This window comes from Daphnia magna, linkage group LG9 (assembly GCF_020631705.1).
Source record: "Daphnia magna isolate NIES linkage group LG9, ASM2063170v1.1, whole genome shotgun sequence".
Lineage (NCBI taxonomy): Eukaryota > Metazoa > Arthropoda > Branchiopoda > Diplostraca > Daphniidae > Daphnia > Daphnia magna.
The window spans coordinates 3,275,327-3,294,098 of NC_059190.1; the positions used below are offsets into that span (position 1 = coordinate 3,275,327).

The following is an 18,772-nucleotide window of genomic DNA, read 5'->3' on the forward strand; positions in this document are numbered from 1 at the left end:
TTTTCTTTTTTTTTTTTTTTTTTTTGGCTTTCGTTCAACTTTTTGGTCTGGAACAAATATTTGTGCGTGTAAGTTTTGTCAAGTTCTTTTGGGTTTATGATACAAAACTCTGCTGCCTCTTCTTTCAGTTCGCAACTCGAGATACTAAATCTCTAATTCGTGAGATGAACCCAGGGTATCAATAAATTAAATTTTTTTTCGTATTCTATCGCGTTCGTTATCTTTATTCTCTAAAAGCTATACCGATGCAAACAAATAGCTTGTTCTTTCATTCTAACAACGAGCATCTCTACACGTAACAGAAATATTTAAAAATAGATTAGGCAAACTCTTGAGTTGTAGATTGTCCTCTCGAAATTTGGCAACATTCCCGGCATCTAGCCTCTTACAGTTAACTAGTCTGTTGAATTTCAAGAGCAAGTATGTCCTGTCAAAACTGTTTCCATAATTTTACAGCTTTACATTATTGAGTTAAACACATATAAGTTAGTATAATAAACCAGCTTGTCTAAAAATGCTAACCCTACCTTTTAAATTCAGTTTCAATTTCCGTAATTTTGTAACTAGAGGAAATAGTCGGTTGCGTGTCGGTTTTTTTGACCGACAAGAATAAGAGAAATCTTTTAATGTCCGCTTAGAGTTTCTATTTTGATAAGTAAATTTCGATTTGAAATGTTCTTTCTCTCTTTCTTAAGTTTTTCAGATCTTTTTGCTTGCTTGGCAGCTAGTTTTGTCATGTCTGGAAGAGTCAAATCACGGCAAGGTGGTTCCAGTGCAGTGTTAGAGCAGGCTACGCTTTCCATAAATGAAAGAATTCTGAAAGAGTGCCACACACTCTACACAGACTCAGATAAAGGTATGTACCACAATATTTGAATGGCTGTAAAAACGTAACAGAATAAGAACTTAGATCTGATGGATGCATTTGATTTGTCATGGTTTGAAAGGAGAAAATATATAGAGCATTCTGGGCACAAGCACCATAGTAATGTATAGTAAATAACTAGTTCAGAATCAAATAAAGCAACCTGGGGTTGGAACACTAATAGTTCTTGAACAACAAAGTAGCTGGTTCCTTCCTATGTGACAAGGATTTCAAATCTAACATTTGCACACAGAATGGTTCATTATACATCCTCTTAGCAAAACTGAAATCAGCAAGTTCTTATCATGTATACTGCAGATGCTGTTAACCTCTGGGGAGATATTAAAAATAAAACGCAGGGGTACGAAATGGGCATGGACATTCGAGGCGAGACTAGACCAACGAAAAATCAAAATATCATATTTCATCCCCTTATCTGTTAAATTTCGTCCCCATTTATCAGGATTATGTTTCTGCGTCTTCAGAATAGAAGCATTCTACTTTCGGAAACAAAGTTGAATACTTTTTAAATAAAATTTTATTTTTTTCTTAGGCCTCGTACGCATTGCTGAAGAAGTCGGTTTGAATTTGCTTGCTCCTCGGAAAAAAATCACCGTGATACTTATTGGCAACCATTCTGCTGGGAAATCATCTTTCATAAACTGGTAACTGTAATTTTTATGAAAGATTGTAAAATCTTCTCTTATCCTATCTGTTTCTTTCTATAAGGTACATCGAAGAACATGTTCAGCGCACAGGTGTGGCCATTGAAACGCAAGGATTTACCTTCGTTACGAGCGGACGCAAGCGGGAATCACTAACAGTAATAATTAATGTGTTACTAATGCCAGCAAAAGTTTAAATGATTCAAAATCGATCTTTTCTTAATTTACCAGGGCAATGCCACTCTGCATTTATATCCCCATTTCAAGCCGCTGCAAGAAATTCCTGGTAAGAATTTACAGATAACGAAAAAACACTCGTCAGTTTTCAAGGTTCGAGGCAGCATGGGTTAACGGCAAATCGTATAAACGTTATCGATCGGCAGCATCAACAAGATTCAGTTTATTTTGAAAAACGCAGTATTGGGATATCTTTTACGGAGGTTGTGGTCGGTGTGCAACCGGATCGGTGTTTCTTTGGCGGTCTAGGAGGTTTCCTCTGCTATATCGTTCCTACCGCAAACTTCCAGGACGCAGCTGTTCTGCACTGCGGTGTTATTCCCTTTTCAACTAAGCACTTCGTTTGAACCGCCTCGGTACTTCGCGCTATTCAGTAGTCTTTCCCACCCATGCTATATCCACTACATATCCTGACTGTTTCGATAAACGGTTAGCACAGTCTATCGATAGCCCGATCCAATTCTCTTATCATCAGTAGCCAACCACTTCCTTTTAGGAAGGGCTTCCTTGTCCTACTCCGCCCACCCTCCTCTCCCCCTTTTTTTCTTTCACACGCTGTAGCGTTCCCCACTCCGAATGTCGCTGTTCATAGGAATACTTTATAAATGCCAGACCACTAACCCGAGTTTATTTCATTCTCTTGCCGACAGCAAAACCGTCAGCTTGGGAAAATGGCTTCTGTTTTTCGAGTAACTTTTGTATTCTATCTTAGTAGTTATTTCAAAAATTTCGGATGTTTTGTTTGAATGTCTTTCGTTTTAATGCCCGCTGCAGTGGTAGCCATTGCCTATTTAGTTTGTCCCTGTATTGGGTCGGTCCTTCCCGGGGCACCTTGCCGTTAGGTAGTTGAGCAAGCGAGCTGCCCAGTGAAGGGCTTTCCGAATCAGGAGAATGACCACCGTTTCGTTTGAGGCTGTTTTGTTTTTATTCTTTGATACTTTACTATTTGGATTGTTAAAGTAATGGTTTGTTTTATTTATTTATTTTTTGCTTTTCAATTCACGTATTTTAACAGGTGTGGTGGATTATCTCAATACCGAAATTTCGACTTCGAAGCAGAAGAAATTTAGTTTGGTGACGTTCGTTGATACGCCCGGCCTTGTCGATGGTGATATGAAATATCCGTTTGATGTCAACGAATCAATCGAATGGCTTGGTAAGCTTTGTATTTATGACTCATTTTCCACCCTGACTAACCTCTTGTTTCATTTCATTTTTCTTTCTAGGCGAACTAGCAGATTTGATATTTGTTTTCTTTGACCCGATTGGTCAAGCGTTGTGCAAGAGAACCCTCAATCTCGTGGAACAGTTAAACATCCGTCATCCAGAACGCCTTCGGTTTTATCTCTCCAAAGCGGATGAAGCTGGAACGGAATCCGATAGGCAGAGGTTCGTTTTCTTTTCATTATTCTCTTTACTGCATAGGATAGCGTTAACAAGCTGTATCCAATTTTTTAAAAATTATTATTATTATAAACTTACTTAATTTTCTTATTATTTTTTAAAAATAAAGAGTCATGATGCAGATCGTTCAGGAGTTATGCAAACGACCCGGTCTTAATAAAACAGGCTTCGACATGCCCACCATCTATATTCCTAACCCAAACAAGGTTTGATGGCGTTTTATAATATCGTCCTTTTTCTTTCTTTTAAAATGGCTCTTTTTTCCGACAGCTTGTCCGCTGCGTGAACCAAATTGAGGACGTGTGTAAAGATATTGAAAAAACCATCAACCAGACAATCCAGAACACGCTCAATACGCTCGAGAAAGATTGCGAAAAAATTGCTCAAATTGTCGACAAGCAGATTGAAGATGATAACAATGCTAAATCGTACAATTTGAGGGCCTCTGGAAAAGGTGATTGAGCTCAAGCTGCGAATAATAGAATCCCTTTTTAAAATGTGTTTTTGGCTTTAGGGATTATGTTCATGTTGCTGGGCCTCATCATACCGCTAATGCTCATCATCAACTTTATGGTTTCTAACGCGTCACGCGAGTTGCTTGTCTCTTTGCTTGGAGAAAATGGCGCTGATATGCTTCGTTTCTACCTGGTAACAATTTCTTCTGATTTCATGACTGAAGCTCAAGATTACATTTGTTTTTCTTCTTGTTATTACTAGTCGCCGATTCGTCAGTTTTGGGATCTTGTTCCTGAAGAATCACATCTTACAACCCTAATGGTGCTCATTGGCTTGTCAGTGGTGCTACTTGGATTGGCTCGCTGGTCAACTCGTCTGAAGCCGACACTTTCACGCAGTCAGAAACGGCGCCTAGCTGATCACCGTGAATTTGTACAAACGGTTGTCAAAGCCAAAAAGAAGACTCTTTATCAAGACTACCTTCAACAAAGTGTAGCAGAGCATGACCTTTGAATTTCGTCATCGATATTATTGTTAACCATAACCGTGGTTGAACAGCTCATCACTAGACTTTGTACTCATCAACCCTCTATGACAGTCTGTGCCTTCCAAAAATTTTCGTGATCAAAGGCACACCTTGCATAATATGCGTCGTGATTTCCTTCACTCCTCTTTAGATCTTGCATTCCCCCGAAAATTGTTTATCCTAAATTCTGCATGCCGATTTATCCTGTTAGTAAAACAAAAAGGGCCCCGTATATTCCATCAAATCTTGTGATGTTTAACCACCTATTTTCTTCTGGGCATTGCGATCCCTCTATATCTTGCGTGAAATACAATTTAGTTGATGCGGTGAGAACAAATGATTACGAAAATAGAATAATGCTAATAATTTTGTATCACACATTTGTTGGAACACCGAAGGAAAATGTACAACAGGCTGGGTCCAAAAGTGAAATTAAGTCTTAACACATTAAGAGATGTGAACAAAAACACATGAGTTCATTTTTTAAATGTTTAAAGATTAAGAATAAAAAGTAAGGACAGATGTGTGGTTGCCACGGACTAGCAGGAAAGGAGGCATGTTGGCTGTCAGCGTTTCCAACCAACTCATGTAGAGTGGGCCGCTCACTGTTCCTTTTTGTGGTATCGGCAACGTCCTGATTAGTGAATCAAGTTTAATTATTCTATTTACTCTTTCTGTATGTCTAACTTCCAAAGCAATAACTTACATGACAATTAGATTTGCCTGAGTGGAATGCTGCAACAGCAACTCCCTCAACCTCATGAAATTGAAAGTTTTGGGCTTCTCAGCGATCAGCTCCGACTCTTTGATGACTGGTGCTGATTGTTTGTAAAGGAAAACATTAAGAAGGTGAATTATTTAAACATGCTGAATGTATAAGCACCATTGCAATTTTGGATGCTGGAATCGTCATCTTTGCGCACGAATTCGTGGGTTAGAGCGTCGAACCAGGCCTTGGTTTGCGGAGAGGGAGTCTCTGTCAAATCGGGAATCACGACCACATCCGAAACGAGTATACGGAATTTACTCAACAATAGTTGCATGCTGAAAGAAACAAAAGTTTTTATAATTTACTGTATCTGATACGTTGGTTTTGATAACGATCCTATACCTTTCTTTCTTGTGGTTTTGCTCCTCATTCGCGTCCGCCAGGCAGAAAACGCGTAACTTGGAATTGGCCCAGTTAGAACGTGTGGTCAAAATGTGGGGCAGTAACATCGATAGTCCACCATCATCGTAGAGCCACCAAACATCGATAGTGCCTCGTTTTTGCTTCATACGGAAACGACAGATGGTGTTTTGCACGTCAGCAGACAACTCGTTTCCTTGAGGATCCCTGTGTTTTCACAACGTGAATTAACGATGTCTTTAAATCAACACCGAAAATATTTAAAACTTACTTGAACATAACTCGTGATTTCTTCATATGTTTTTTCTGTGCAGCGGAAATGGCATCACCAGATAAAGATATTTCATTAGGCTGTTTAGGTTTCCCATTTTCTACTGACTCGTCTGTTAACCCAGTGTCTATACTTCCACTAATAACTGTAAAAGACAGTTGGTTTTTAAAACCCTGTAGCCAGAGTAAAAAGACTATTCTTACCGAATGGTTTTGAAGAAAGACTGCCATCAGGTGAATCTGTGAATGAAGGATTGTCAACTCCTTTGGCGTTTTGTTTTTTGCTAGCAGAATTCTCTATGTCGTAGTCTCCAATAATTCCCTCGTAATCGAGTCCTTCTTGGACACGAAGAATTGTGACGGCAACAGACATTTCCAGAGCCATACTAGCGAAATCAGAAAAAAACGAAGACACTTGAGTTATATAGTTGAATTAAACAATTGGTAAAACTTATCAACTGACTTGATAGCAACGAAATAGCTTTCGATCTCTTCGTTGTTGCTGGTACGCCATGCACTTTGATAGCCAAGCAAAAGGATATTGGGTTTCATTTTTCCAATTCCAGTGGCCTGTAACAAAGCTCCTACCCCGTTGGCAAATGATAAATTGTCGACCAGTGAATAAAATGCCTTTGTCTTGTGGGCTCGAAGCCATTGCAAGGATTTCCTGATCCGGTACGAACGATCATTGTGACTTTGGCGCTCCTGGACAGAATAAATCGGAAAAAATGTTAATGTCAGATCTCGAAAGTGAGACGCAGCATAACAATGAACACAATCACAGAATTGAAAATGTTAAACGTTAATACCTTGAGGAACATCACCGCACACCATAAGTGAATTGTTTTTACAGAGAAGATAGGCAAAATCGACGAGGGAGGGTCGCATGTTGGGCAACCCAGTCATGACAAGAATTTGTGGCGTGTAAGTTTTCGTGTGATCGTCAATATTGCAAAATTGCTGAGCATTAGTAAGTGCCGTCTTGTAAACCTGCACCTGTGTCGACGAACCCCAGTTTACATCTGAAAATATCAGACGAGAAACGTTCTCATGAATCAATGCGACATCAAAGTGAATCATCAGTCTACAAGTGAATCAATTACCTGGTTTACGGTATCTGACTATAAAAAAGAAGGTAAAAACTAAGGCAGATGTCACGAGAGCTGTTGGCCAACTGCACAAGAACATGGCCACCACGGAGAGAGCAAAACCTAAAAGGCTCAACCATTTGTTGTAGTAGCGAAAGGTAGGACGCCATCCGACAGGTTTGAACAAGTCGACGTGGAAGGTGGATAAATTGACCAGTCCGTAAGACGCCAAGTAACAGTTGGTAATCAGTGGAGCGATTGTGTTCAGGTTGGCTGCACCAAGTAAGCGCAAATTAAATATTGAAAAGTAGTTAAGCCAAAACATTTTGAATAATACCAATGAGAATGCAGGCCAAAGCGATGAGAAAGGCAAGACCATAAGCCCGAAGAGGCTCGTTATTTTTGCCGTATCCTTTACCGAAGACGTGCAGGTAAGGAAAAATGCGATCATTGCATAAAGCCTGAAAGATTTTAGGAGCGGAAACGAAGCAGGCCAGAGCCGAACTGAGGGTTGCAGCAAAACAGCCGAGGTAATTGAGCGGGCCGAAAGCCGATACCAAAGTCATGACTTGGTAACTGTTCTGCAGTCCCCATTCGCAATCCTCGTCAAGGCAAAGTTTGCATGTAGTCGCTGACAGTTCCGTTTTCGCTATAATTGGCCGGGTTTCCGGTAGCGTCACGAAGAACCGTAGCTCCCGCAATGACGGCAAACAAAATGTAGGAGCTTGACGTGAATAATATGGCAAGAAGGGTTCCTTTAGGAATAGCTGTTGAAGGGTTCTGCGTTCGTAAAAATTTGAAAAAGAAGTGTGTCAAGATGTTTTATTGTATGTAAACAGAGGCTATAGTTACCTTTAAATCGCCCGAGATGTTTGCACCAGCCAAGATGCCAGTAGCAGCTGGGAAAAAGATGGCGAATACGGAAAAAAAGTTTTGCTGGAACCCCTCAAAAACACGATAGTCGGAATAAAAGTTGGCTGTAATAATCTCAGCTAAGAAAAAAAGATATGAACATCATTTAATAACCTGAAATCGTTTCAGCTTTTAAGTGGTCAGAAAATGTTTTACCATTATAACCCACAAAACCTTTGGATACTTCGTCGATTCCGGAAGGTCCTAAAATGCTTCCGACAATAAAATTGGCCAAGGCGAACATCAAAATCAAGAAAAATAACAATTGGGCCTACGAGCGTAGAAAGATCATAAAAATGAATTTCAAGAACATCACAGAGCTACAAATGTCTAAGAATACACACCTTAGCTTCCCATTCCATTCCAATGCTGACGATCATGCCTAAGACGACGAGCGTGATACACCCGATGATCCTGATGTCGTTAAGTCCTCCGTCAACAATTTGCACCCCCCAATAGTCTTCGAGCATGTCAGAAAGCGCTTCACAAAAACCAACTGTGTGAAGTGCGATACCCATTGCATTGGCTAAAGCGAAGATGATTCCAATTGCTCCACCAAATTCGGGACCGAGTGAACGAGATATCATGTAATACGTTCCTCCACCTTTGATTTGGCCGTTCGTGCTGATGGCTGACATGGATAATGTGGTGAGTGAAGTGACAGCGGTGGCCAGAAGAATGATTAGAATAGCTTGTCCAATTCCGGCTTCACCGACAACCCAAGACAGGCGAAGAAAGAGCATAACACCCCAGATGTTGAGTAAACATCTGACAAGAACACCCTGAATCCAGCCGAATTTCACACCGCCTGCGACCTTTTCTGGTCCATGATCCTCATCCTGAAACAATTATCATGCGGTGAAACTTCACTTTTTAATAAATGTTGAAGAAACAAGAAATCTGGTTGCAATACAGCTTAAACGATATCTTATTGGAGCTTTGGTTAATCAGAACAGATTAAACATTTCAAGTTGACACAAAGGATTTAAAAGCAAGGAGAAAATGCACAACATTTCGTAACAAGAAGATATTTCCTTTGCTATTTTTTTTCTTATCACCAATCTATTTTTTTTAACTCAGCGCTGGGAGCTTAGCTAGGTACTTTGATAATCAAAGCTGTATCACGAGAGTATAGTCTAACTGATTTTTACGTTCGTCTCTAAACGATTGCTCAACGAATAAAACCCAAATTATTTTAGGAGGTAAACAACCTAAACATACACTGATGAAAACCAGGCCTAGTCGTTGCTGATAATTTGGAATAGTTAAGTTTAAAAAAAATTACGTATGCTAACATTTAATTTCAATTGCCGTGCAATAGGAAAAGTTTGAAATGTTTCGGGTGGTCAGAAAATGAATTAATCAGTACCTTTTGTTCGTAGGGCTCGCCAAGATGCAATTCAGTAAGCGTTGCACGGGATCCGATTTTCATAAAATGTGGATGATAATTGTCCGCTGAAGGTAATGTTTCGCGCTTTAGATGATCTTGCAAGGTCCTAGTGGTCCGCACGCTGTTTCGCAGGTGAGCTTTCTCCTCCAGCTGGGCCACATCGAGATGCATCGAGATTCTTATATGAAACACAAGAATTCAACATTTAAAACTGAGCGTTTTCTCTTTTAGGACAATCAACATTTAATATTACCCATATGATTGTTGTGGAATGCTTCCTGCAGAGTTTCTATTTGGCTGTGCTGTTGAAGACGAATCAATGTCATCCATCGTAAAGCAGAGGAAGAAGGTTTATTTCATTCAACTAGCTGCGTTTAGCTAATGTTTTCTGGTGTCGTGCAATGGCTTTTATATAGGCTGTGTCTCCAGCCTTTGTTTGATCAAGCACGTGATTTGTGCTGTGCGTATGATATTCAGATTATCATTTGCGAGCCGTAAAGGTAAATAATCGAATAATTGAGATACGTGGGCGCATGATGCGGTAGTGCCATTGGCCATGATGAGCTTTGAATCCGATGGGGAAAACTAGATGATAAATGTAGAGAAAAAAAATTACGTGAAATCAAACAGCGTTAGTGCTATTTCATGCGTAGGTAGATGCAAATTCTTCTAGTATTTCCCAGCTGATTTCTTTCATCGTATGTCACTATACTTTGCGTTTCATTGCATTCTGTACCTTGTTTCCTTTATTTCGGATACCACAAATCAAGTGTCCATCGAGTTTACATGTAAGGGACATTGTGTTATATTATTATCTAGATTCTACATAAAGATGTTGTTCATTTAGAGATACTCGGTGTGATATGTCTTGACCCACTTACCTCGGCCTCGATAGATTGCTGTGCTTAATTAGGTCGAATGATTAGAAGGTATTGGCTGTATCAAATTATCGGTTGGTAGGTTGAAGTTGTTCAAATCTTAATGATGAAATCGTAGTATAGAGTCCTGTTCGTGATCCCATGGTGAAAGGTTGATTAGCATTTATTATATACCCTTTTCTTTTTCTCTTAGTTTGAAATAATATTTTCGGTGTTTGTTATTTGCTTTGTCTGGCTATATTTTAGTATGGACCGTCCAGCAACACCCGGTTTCATTTTGCTATCTTTCCTATTGAATGCGGATACGTAGTTATTGTGATTTCCAACTGACAAAGTTCGTGAAAAACCCAATGTCGTTTACCCCGGTTATCGCTGTTTAGTGTTTACTTAACAAAATGCTTTTGCTTATTTTGTTTTTAATTTTCTTGTTGGACAAAATAGTAAGGCAATTTGAATCATCCAAAAACTTTGCGTTTTTCCGCGGCGATTTATTTTTACTTAGGTTAACTTAAATTTTCCCATTAGTTTTCTGTCTACATTAATGCAACACGTATACATTCAATGCGATTAACGTGTTTCGAACTATCACGGGGTCTTAAACACATTTTTGAACAATATATAGGCTAAACCATTTGAAGCCACCACGATGGGGAAATTTTTATCTCATAATACTGACCAAGCATTTTTGCACATTACATGAAGTAGAATTTTAAAAAACGTAACACGTTCAATTTGGGTTATGCCGTGTGATTTTTGTCGAATTCCATGCGATGTCATTTTTCGCAGATTTCGACGAAAGTGGGAAGGCTATACCCTTCCCACATTTCCATTTTTGGCCAAATTTCAAATTTCGCTTAAAATACATGATTTCAATTCAGAATCGAATGCTAATCACGGAAATCAAGTTTATTTTTTAATTGGCCTTATCATTTTCTTTAACTTAACGTAAACAAACAAATCTAAAGTTGGGGTAGTAACAATACTTTATTTTTGTTTATTTAAAAAATCGGCTAATTTAACGAGAAAACCATTTACTTAATCGATATAAGCGATCAGTTTTGATTATACTGTGTGTATTCTTTTTTCTCCAACGCTATCGAAAACTTCACGAACAGCGGGAGCCGTTGAGTGTAATCAGAGGCATATATATACGGTTGCCGCGATTCGAGCCCAACCCTATCGGGAACTTCCCGAAGGGAGTGAGAGCCCCTAGTCGTTTTCCTTCCATCGTAATCGAGGAAAAGAGACCATATACAGAAACGTCGTTATTAACTGATGGTTTCAGTCAGGGCATTGTCACCCTTATGCTGGTCTCGGTGCTGGGTACACGCAACATGAAACGCACATAAGAGGGCGTAGAGTTGGGATTATCTTTAAGGCCATAAAGGTATAAGTAACACCGATATAGTTCAGAAAAGCAGTAAGTCTTTAAGCTTTAATGACATCACAACTGGTTCACTTGCCGCTGGAAACGATAAATCTAATAATTCCGCGTTTTTTTGTCTGAAATGCGGTGAGGTGTTGAAAGGAGCCGTTTGCCAGTGAATTATGCGACGCACTAACGATTAGCATAAAAATGGAATCGAAAGTTTTAGCGGAACAAATAGGAATTTTTTTTAAAGAGTATAGCAGAAATAATTTTCATCGATCACTTAATTTCAATAGATTAGTCTTGCTATTAAATTGTTCTCAACTCCCGCATGTTGATTACGGGCTGAAATCTGGAACACGTTTGTTGGTATTGGTATTCAAATCAGAACACGTGTTGATTGATCGATTCACCATCATTGCTTGATGTTATGTAAATGTCGGTTGTGCATTCCTTCCTCCTCTTGGCCATGAGTACGATATGCAAATATTGAAACATTTCAACAGAACTGCACATCAACGCCATAACGTTTACGACAGCGCATTCTTGAGTTTGTCTCGAGTCCATGACATGGCTAATAGCGTGGGTACCGATAAGGTCGTGCTGCATAAACAATAATGTCAATGATATATCGTGCCCTTTGATCTGTTTGTGCTCTTCTTCTATGCAGTCGTCCATCAAAACAAATTTGATTGACAGGAATTTTCCCACAAATTGTAACAACAGATGCCGACACAGTTGGATAAAGAAGGCGGATGTTTTTCTCTTTATCTGACATTTGCTCGCTAATTTGCGGATAGCAGAACAGCAATATTTGTTCAATCACCGCTGTTTCTTATGCACAGGTGCAACATCAGCGTTGGTGAAATCATTGTGGTATTCTTACAGTTGCGTTCAAACAATCGTTACAACGAAGTATTTGGTGGAGTGGTGGACAAGTTGGGAAAGGATGGTGGAGTGCGTACAAGTTTGGGGAATAAACCGAGAATGAAAAACGGCAATTAAAGTTTTATTATGGGTACTTTACATTAAAAATGAGGATGATGTATGTCCAAGATAAATACGAAAACATCTTCAAAACAAAAAAAGGATTCGAATCCACCGACGTGTAAAACATTGTATATCTATATATACCGAATCTATTGTTTTTGATGGGAGAGAGTCATCCAAACATCACTTGTTATAGCCTCCGCGAAGAGCTATAAGTTAAGAATAAAATGTGAGGACGGATGCCTGGTTGCCACGGACGAGAAGGAAGGGAGGCATATTTGCTGTCAGCGTTTCCAACCAGCTCATATACAGCGGGCCACTGACTGTTCCTTTCCTCGATATCGGCAGAGTCCTAATACAAGCGAATTTCTTACAACTGTCAAATTGATGGTTTGCAGAAGGGATAATATACATACATTACTACGAGATTTGCTTCGGTAGAATACTGCAATAGCAATTCTCTGAGTCTCATGAAGTTGAACGTTTTCGGCTTCTGAGCCATCAGCTCTGATTCTTTAATGACTGGAACTGGTTTTGGTTATTCGTAAGAAAAATGATTTGGGTGATAAAATCATTTGGATTTTTCATTGATTGACTTACCATTGGAGTTTTGATTGGTCGCATCGTCATCTTTGCGCACGAAATCGTGAGTCAGTGCATCGAACCAGTTTTTCGTTTGGGCGGATGGCGGATATGTCATATCGGGGATGACAACCACATCGGACACAGGTATGCGGAATTTACTCAACAATAATCTCATGCTGTCATAGTAAACAAAACAAAAACAACCTTACACGTTTGGCTCCCTACATATGCACAATAATGATTCTACCTTTCCTGTTTGCTGTGCTGCTCTTCATTGGCATCCGCCAGGCAGAAAACACGTAATTTGGAATTGGCCCAGTTAGATCGTGTGGTCAAGATGTGGGGCAAAAGCATCGATAGTCCACCGTCATCGTAGAGCCACCACACATCGATCGTGCCCCGTTTTTGCTTCAAACGGAAACGACAGATGCTGAACTGCACTTCGACAGGCAACTCGTTTCCTTGAGGATCCCTTTAATTCCGGATAAACGACATTTAAATCTATGTAGATGTTGACAGATACTCATAGAATAAATGCTTACTTGAACGACACACGCGATTTTTTCATCCGCTTTTGTTCCACCGAAGAGACGGATGTCGTGTTGCTTTCCATCGGCGACAACGCTATTTTATTCCGCCTAATTTTACCACCTCGTGTTTCATCCAGCGTGTATTCGGAAATGGAGCTATTCACACTTCCAGTAATGGCTGCCAAAAAAATAAATTCATATGTACATGTCATTAGTGTTACACGTAAAGCATTAAGATTTATGCTCACTGAATGGTGTCGCAGTTGATGCCGTGCTACCTTCTAAAGTATCAATATACTGAGGGTTGTCGATACCTTCCGACTTTTGCTTTCCATTGCTAAACTCGTCCATGACAAAGTCTCCGATGATTCCCGTGTAATCGAGCCCTTCCTGGACGCGCAGCACTGCAACAGCGACATTCATCTCCAACGCCGTGCTAAATGTACGAACCGCCAAAAAAATTCATTGTTAAATAGGAAAAACAAATTAAAATGTCTCAATCCGACTTGATAGCAGCACAGTAATCGTCAATTTCGGTGTTTTTGTTTGTACGCCATTCGCTTTGGAAGCCGAGCAGCAGAATGTTGGGCTTCATTTTCCCGACTCCCGTGGCCTGCAGCAAAGCCCCGACTCCATTCGGGAACGATAAATTGTCCATCAACGAATAGAATGCTTTAGTTTTGTGAGTGCGAAGCCAGCACGAAGACTTTTTGATCCTTTGCGAACGTTGCTTATGATTTTGCCTTTCCTATTTCAAGAAAATGATGAATATAAACAGCTCTTGTTTGAGTAATGTGAACTGTGAAAAATACCTTCAAGATATCACCGCACACCATCAAGGAATTGTTTTTGCAGAGGAGATAAGCAAAATCGACGAGGGAAGGTCGCATGTTTGGCAATCCGGTCATGACAAGAATTTGGGGCGTGTACGTTTTAACGTGTTCTTCAATGTTACTCAGCTGTTGGACAGTAATTAACGCTGTTTTGTAAACCTGTGCTTGTCCAGAAGAACCCCAATTGACATCTGCGTAATCAGGTGTGTTGTTAACCTCCGAATGAATTACTTTTATAGTGACGGTGTGGAGTTTACCTGGTTTACGATACTTGACTATGAGAAACAAAGTCATAACGACAGTTGAGGTCACCAGAGCCGTGGGCCAACTGCACAAGAACATGGCCGATACAGAAAGACCACACCCCAATAGACTGAGCCATTTGTTGTAATAGCGAAAAGTAGGACGCCATCCGACCGGCTGGATCAAATCGATGTGAAACGTGGAGAAATTGACGAGCGCGTAAGATGCCAAATAACAGTTGGTAATTAACGGAGCAATGATGTTCAGTTGGGCTATAAAAAGAAATACAAAAATGAATGATCTAAGATTTCAATCTGGAAATTGTCATGTCCTAACCGATGAGAACGCAAGCCAAGGCGATGATGAAAGTCAGGATGTAGGCACGAAGAGGCTCCTGACTCTTGCCGTAGCCTTTAGCGAAATATTGCAAATGGGGAAAGAGACGATCTTGACACAAAGCCTGGAACACTTTAGGAGCCGAAACGAAACAGGCCAAAGCCGAACTGAGAGTTGCGGCGAAACATCCGGCGTAATTGAGAGGCCCAAAAGCCGACACTAAAGTCATGACTTGGAAACTGTTGTGCAATCCCCATTCGCAATCCTGTTCGAGGCACAGTTCGATGTAATTATTTAAAGTGGCCGTGTCGTTATAATCAGTCGGGATTCCCGTAGCATCACGAAGAACAGTAGCTCCGGCGATAATGGCGAAAATGATGTACGAAATGGACGTAACGGCGATAGCAAGTAAAGTGCCTTTAGGGATAGCCACCGAAGGATCCTGAAGTTTAAACATTTTTATTACGAGTTATCAAATTTAATGTCTTGTATTGAAAAAAAGAAAAGGAGAAAGTTTATTACCTTTAAATCGCCAGAGATATTGGCCCCAGCCAAAATGCCGGTGGCGGCTGGAAAGAAAATGGAGAAAACGGAGAAGAAATTCTGCTGGAATCCATCAAAAACGCGATAGTCGGAATAGAAATTGGACGACAGCAATTCAACTGTAACGAGAGACACAATCAACTACACACTCGTTTCAATCCGGAATGATATAAACATTGAATCTCACAGTCGTAACCGATGAAGCCCTTGGAAAACTTTTCTGCGTCAGTTGGGCCGATGAAACTTCCGAATATAAAATTAGCCAACGCCACCATCAGAATCCCCATAAATAGCAACTGGGCCTGTTTTCCACACAAAAAACGAATGGCCAAACATGAAAACTAAAACATTTAAACGAACCGTAAACAGGTAATCACTTACTTTGGCCTCCCATTCCATTCCGATGCCCACGATCATGGCTAGGACAATGAGCGTTACGGATCCAACGATTCGGATATCATTGAGATCACCATCGACAATTTGGACTCCGAGCTCTTCGAGCATATCGTTGAGCGCCTCGCAGAAACCGACCGTGTGAAGTGAAACGGCCACGGCATTCGCCAAAGCGAAAATGATGCCAATAGCTGCCTCCGAATTCAGGGCCAAGAGAGCGCGATATCATGTAATACGTTCCTCCGCCTTTAATTTGGCCGTTTGTGCTGATGGCCGACATGGACAGAGCTGTGAGTGACGTGACGGCCGTGGCCAGCAGGATTATCAGAATGGCTTGGCCGATTCCGGCCTCGGCAACCACCCACGATAGGCGAAGGAAGAGCATAACGCCCCAGATGTTGAGTAGGCATCGGATGAAAACACCTTGTATCCAGCCGAATTTAAGACCGCCGGCAGCCGTGTCCGTTCCAGAAGTTCCATTCTGCAGATTGCAAGTTTGTCGCAGGTGAAACGTTTGTTTAACGAAATCTCCTGAGTTAATGCAATTGCTTTAATAAAAACAGTAGTTTGCATATTGGACATAATGGATTAGGGATAATTGAGTTTGCTCTCGTTTGAAAGCCCGTTGGCAATCGCCATAGGATGCTTATTTAGCACTAGCGATTATTACGCCCAACAGCATTTTAAGTTGCGGTTTTGAACAATCATGGCTTAAGGTGCCGACATTCAAGAGAGAAAAAAAACATCTGAGAAAAAGGAGAGAGCTGGTTTGTGAAGGCGTGAGCGGGCGTGAGTAATAAGTAAGTGGCTATTTTCTGTAATTAGCGATTATTTCTTTTTCCGCCAACTAACTTTATACTGTTCAAAGAAAATCAAGAAAAATGTCAAACAAAAATAGGACGATCTTGGTCGTGACAATTGACTTATGTGAACTCGTTTCGCAAAAATGATTGCTCGTTTTTGGGGTAGTCTCCGATGGCGATGACCAATGATCGAGAATAAGCAATTAAGTAAAAAGCCTTGGTTCCCCATGGTTTGCCTTTTACGAGTCCTTGCTTCAATGGCTGTCGGCTATAAGAAAACTGAAAGTCCCAAAGAAAACCCTTGTGACTGCGCTCTTTCTAGATATAGAAACGATGTTCGAAGGCGTTTGATTGTTTGCCGATATTGTGGTTAATGACCGGCGTGAACTTGTCCTCGTTCTGGATTCGTATAAATGACAACATCGTTCACAAAACACACAACTCGAAGGCTTTTTTTTTCTACCCCCCGCTAACTCACCCGAATTCAACTTGAAAATTACATGCGAAAGGCCTGTGTCCTACTTCCTTTTTTCTCAGTTCGTTCAACCAATACGAAGTATTAATATAGATGACATGGCTATACTATATCTCCATTCACGTAGCAATGAAAGCAATTTTGAAATAGTACCCGTTGGGTGCCATGGTCTGCCCCGAGATGCAATTCGTCCAGGGTAGCCCGGCCTGCAACTGAATGCGCTTGATAGTTGTCCAAAGATGGTAGAGTCTCACGACTCAAATGATGTCGTAAGTGGTCTGTTCGTTCGGACACTATCACGGAGATGGGCTTTTAATGCACTTCCGTAGCGATTCTGATCGAGAACAGCCGGCAATAAAGCCAATCCTGTGAATACATTCAATTGTTTTTGTTTTTTTTAAACGTTAGCTGCTGTTTACTAAGAAAAAGTACGAACCCTTTAGAATGTTCGCGGATGCTTCCAATGCCTCCATTGGCTGACGGACGGACAGGTTGCGAAAGATTGATGTCATCAACGGTAACGTAGGAAGAAGCGGTAAATTCAGAACGGCTGGCGTTTGACTGCTGGCCGTGATTCACTGATGCCCTACGTCTTGGCATATTGACCATCATCATATCACATGTGTCCAGTCGTTGGATACTGAAACGAGAAATACGCTGAGGCTGATGACGATTTGAATCCTCTTCCAGAATTTGATTGGGTAGGACTATGACACTTCCGGCATCTAAATGATGTTGGTTCTCCATTGTTTTTTTACTTTATAAAGTAGTAGAATTCAAATTAAGAATAGTCCACGTGATAGAGAGTGAAACAAAAAAGAAGATGGCTGGGAAAAAGAGTTCAATCGATAACGCCGGCCAAGAAACGGGCCATTGTTGGTCGACAGAAAATGACGGGACACGTTTTTTTAACAAGGAGTATTATATCTCGGCAGAGGATGAAAGTGAATTGGACTTTATTCCTTTCACTTGCTGGCCTTTTTATTGGATTGCGAGTCCTTGGAACACCTTCTGGATTCGGTGCGAGTGTACACTTTACACGCTCTCTCTCTCTATTACGTTATATCCCCGCCGCGCTGCCTCTTGTTACTTGTGCGTCTCGTGTCCCTCATCTAAAGCAAACGCAAACCGGTTCTTAATATTCTTGGTGGTAAATAATACGGTTGTGTGTGTGTGTGTCTCGTTTGTGTGTCAACACGTTTTTTTTTTTTGCCGCCGTTCACGCCTATACACATCCCTGCAATTATCGTGCGCTTATCTAAATCTGTACATATCCGGTGTTTGTGTTTAAAAGCTGCCGCTCTTTTATTTATTATTAATTGCATATCCCGTTTGGTGATAAAAAATATACTGATCAACATGCGCTTTGGAAATCCCCTGTAAAATTTGGACGAGTTTGCCGTTCATGACCGAATTTTTATCGCTGGCGTGGCGACCTTCGTAACGAGCCAAGAACTGTTATGTTAAGTTTACCGTTTGCTAAACGACTGCGATGAAATCTCCGAATTAACAATATTGAAACAACAACAAGTTTCAAGATCGATAGTCTTTTTCTGGGCTCTTATTACTCAACCGGATAGAATCGCTTAATTAAATCAAGGCACGTGAAATCTCCATGTAAAGGACGAGATAGCCTTGAAGCCATTGGTATACTACAAACAACGACGAAATTTGCCAGGGAAAAATTACATCATGAGACATACCAAATAAGTTAGTTCATCAGCAAACTTGACCTAATATTATATTCTCTGTCAATGTCTTATCCTGTTCTTTGCATGTTAAACATGCAAAGCTTCGCTACGTGAATGCAGTGTTGTTTCTTTTTAAAAGAGCTTGAGGTCGCACCCTAAAG

General features: G+C 40.6%; 4 protein-coding genes and 1 long non-coding RNA gene across 5 annotated transcripts; 1 reads left to right on the forward strand and 4 right to left on the reverse strand.

Annotated features, from left to right (window-relative positions):
- Nucleotides 1-52: 52 nt before the first annotated feature.
- On the forward strand, nt 53-4,490 carry LOC116931116 (sarcalumenin). The gene is made up of 11 exons (XM_045179280.1): nt 53-175; nt 696-856; nt 1,419-1,530; nt 1,595-1,688; nt 1,762-1,816; nt 2,783-2,923; nt 2,994-3,156; nt 3,281-3,377; nt 3,442-3,625; nt 3,686-3,819; nt 3,889-4,490. Exons 1-11 carry the CDS (start codon nt 165-167, stop codon nt 4,138-4,140), a joined length of 1,404 nt encoding a protein of 467 aa, XP_045035215.1. The 5' UTR covers nt 53-164; the 3' UTR covers nt 4,141-4,490.
- On the reverse strand, nt 332-1,423 carry LOC116931174. The gene is made up of 3 exons (XR_004398802.2): nt 1,029-1,423; nt 528-880; nt 332-456 (listed from the first exon to the last, which is right to left on the reverse strand). It is a non-coding gene; the product is annotated as an uncharacterized LOC116931174 (long non-coding RNA).
- Nucleotides 4,491-4,507: 17 nt separating the features above from the next.
- On the reverse strand, nt 4,508-9,349 carry LOC116931098 (bumetanide-sensitive sodium-(potassium)-chloride cotransporter). The gene is given in 16 exon segments (XM_045179281.1): nt 4,508-4,787; nt 4,860-4,971; nt 5,037-5,197; nt 5,265-5,489; nt 5,554-5,698; nt 5,757-5,938; nt 6,016-6,257; nt 6,354-6,574; nt 6,656-6,913; nt 6,978-7,255; nt 7,257-7,420; nt 7,493-7,632; nt 7,709-7,823; nt 7,897-8,391; nt 8,922-9,120; nt 9,196-9,349. Coding segments are annotated over 16 exon segments (3,150 nt in total). The 5' UTR covers nt 9,273-9,349; the 3' UTR covers nt 4,508-4,651.
- A 2,828-nt stretch (nt 9,350-12,177) lies between these two features.
- LOC116931095 (bumetanide-sensitive sodium-(potassium)-chloride cotransporter) lies at nt 12,178-17,207 on the reverse strand. The gene is given in 15 exon segments (XM_032938605.2): nt 12,178-12,531; nt 12,596-12,707; nt 12,780-12,940; nt 13,012-13,236; nt 13,307-13,472; nt 13,543-13,730; nt 13,801-14,042; nt 14,107-14,318; nt 14,385-14,642; nt 14,707-15,148; nt 15,229-15,368; nt 15,437-15,551; nt 15,631-15,834; nt 15,836-16,123; nt 17,074-17,207. Coding segments are annotated over 14 exon segments (2,793 nt in total). The 5' UTR covers nt 16,028-16,123; nt 17,074-17,207; the 3' UTR covers nt 12,178-12,395.
- Nucleotides 17,142-17,887, reverse strand: LOC123475995. The gene is made up of 2 exons (XM_045179282.1): nt 17,357-17,887; nt 17,142-17,286 (listed from the first exon to the last, which is right to left on the reverse strand). The coding sequence occupies exons 1-2, from the start codon at nt 17,665-17,667 to the stop codon at nt 17,217-17,219; spliced, it is 381 nt and encodes a 126-aa protein (XP_045035217.1). The 5' UTR covers nt 17,668-17,887; the 3' UTR covers nt 17,142-17,216.
- Between the last annotated feature and the right edge of the window lie 885 nt (nt 17,888-18,772).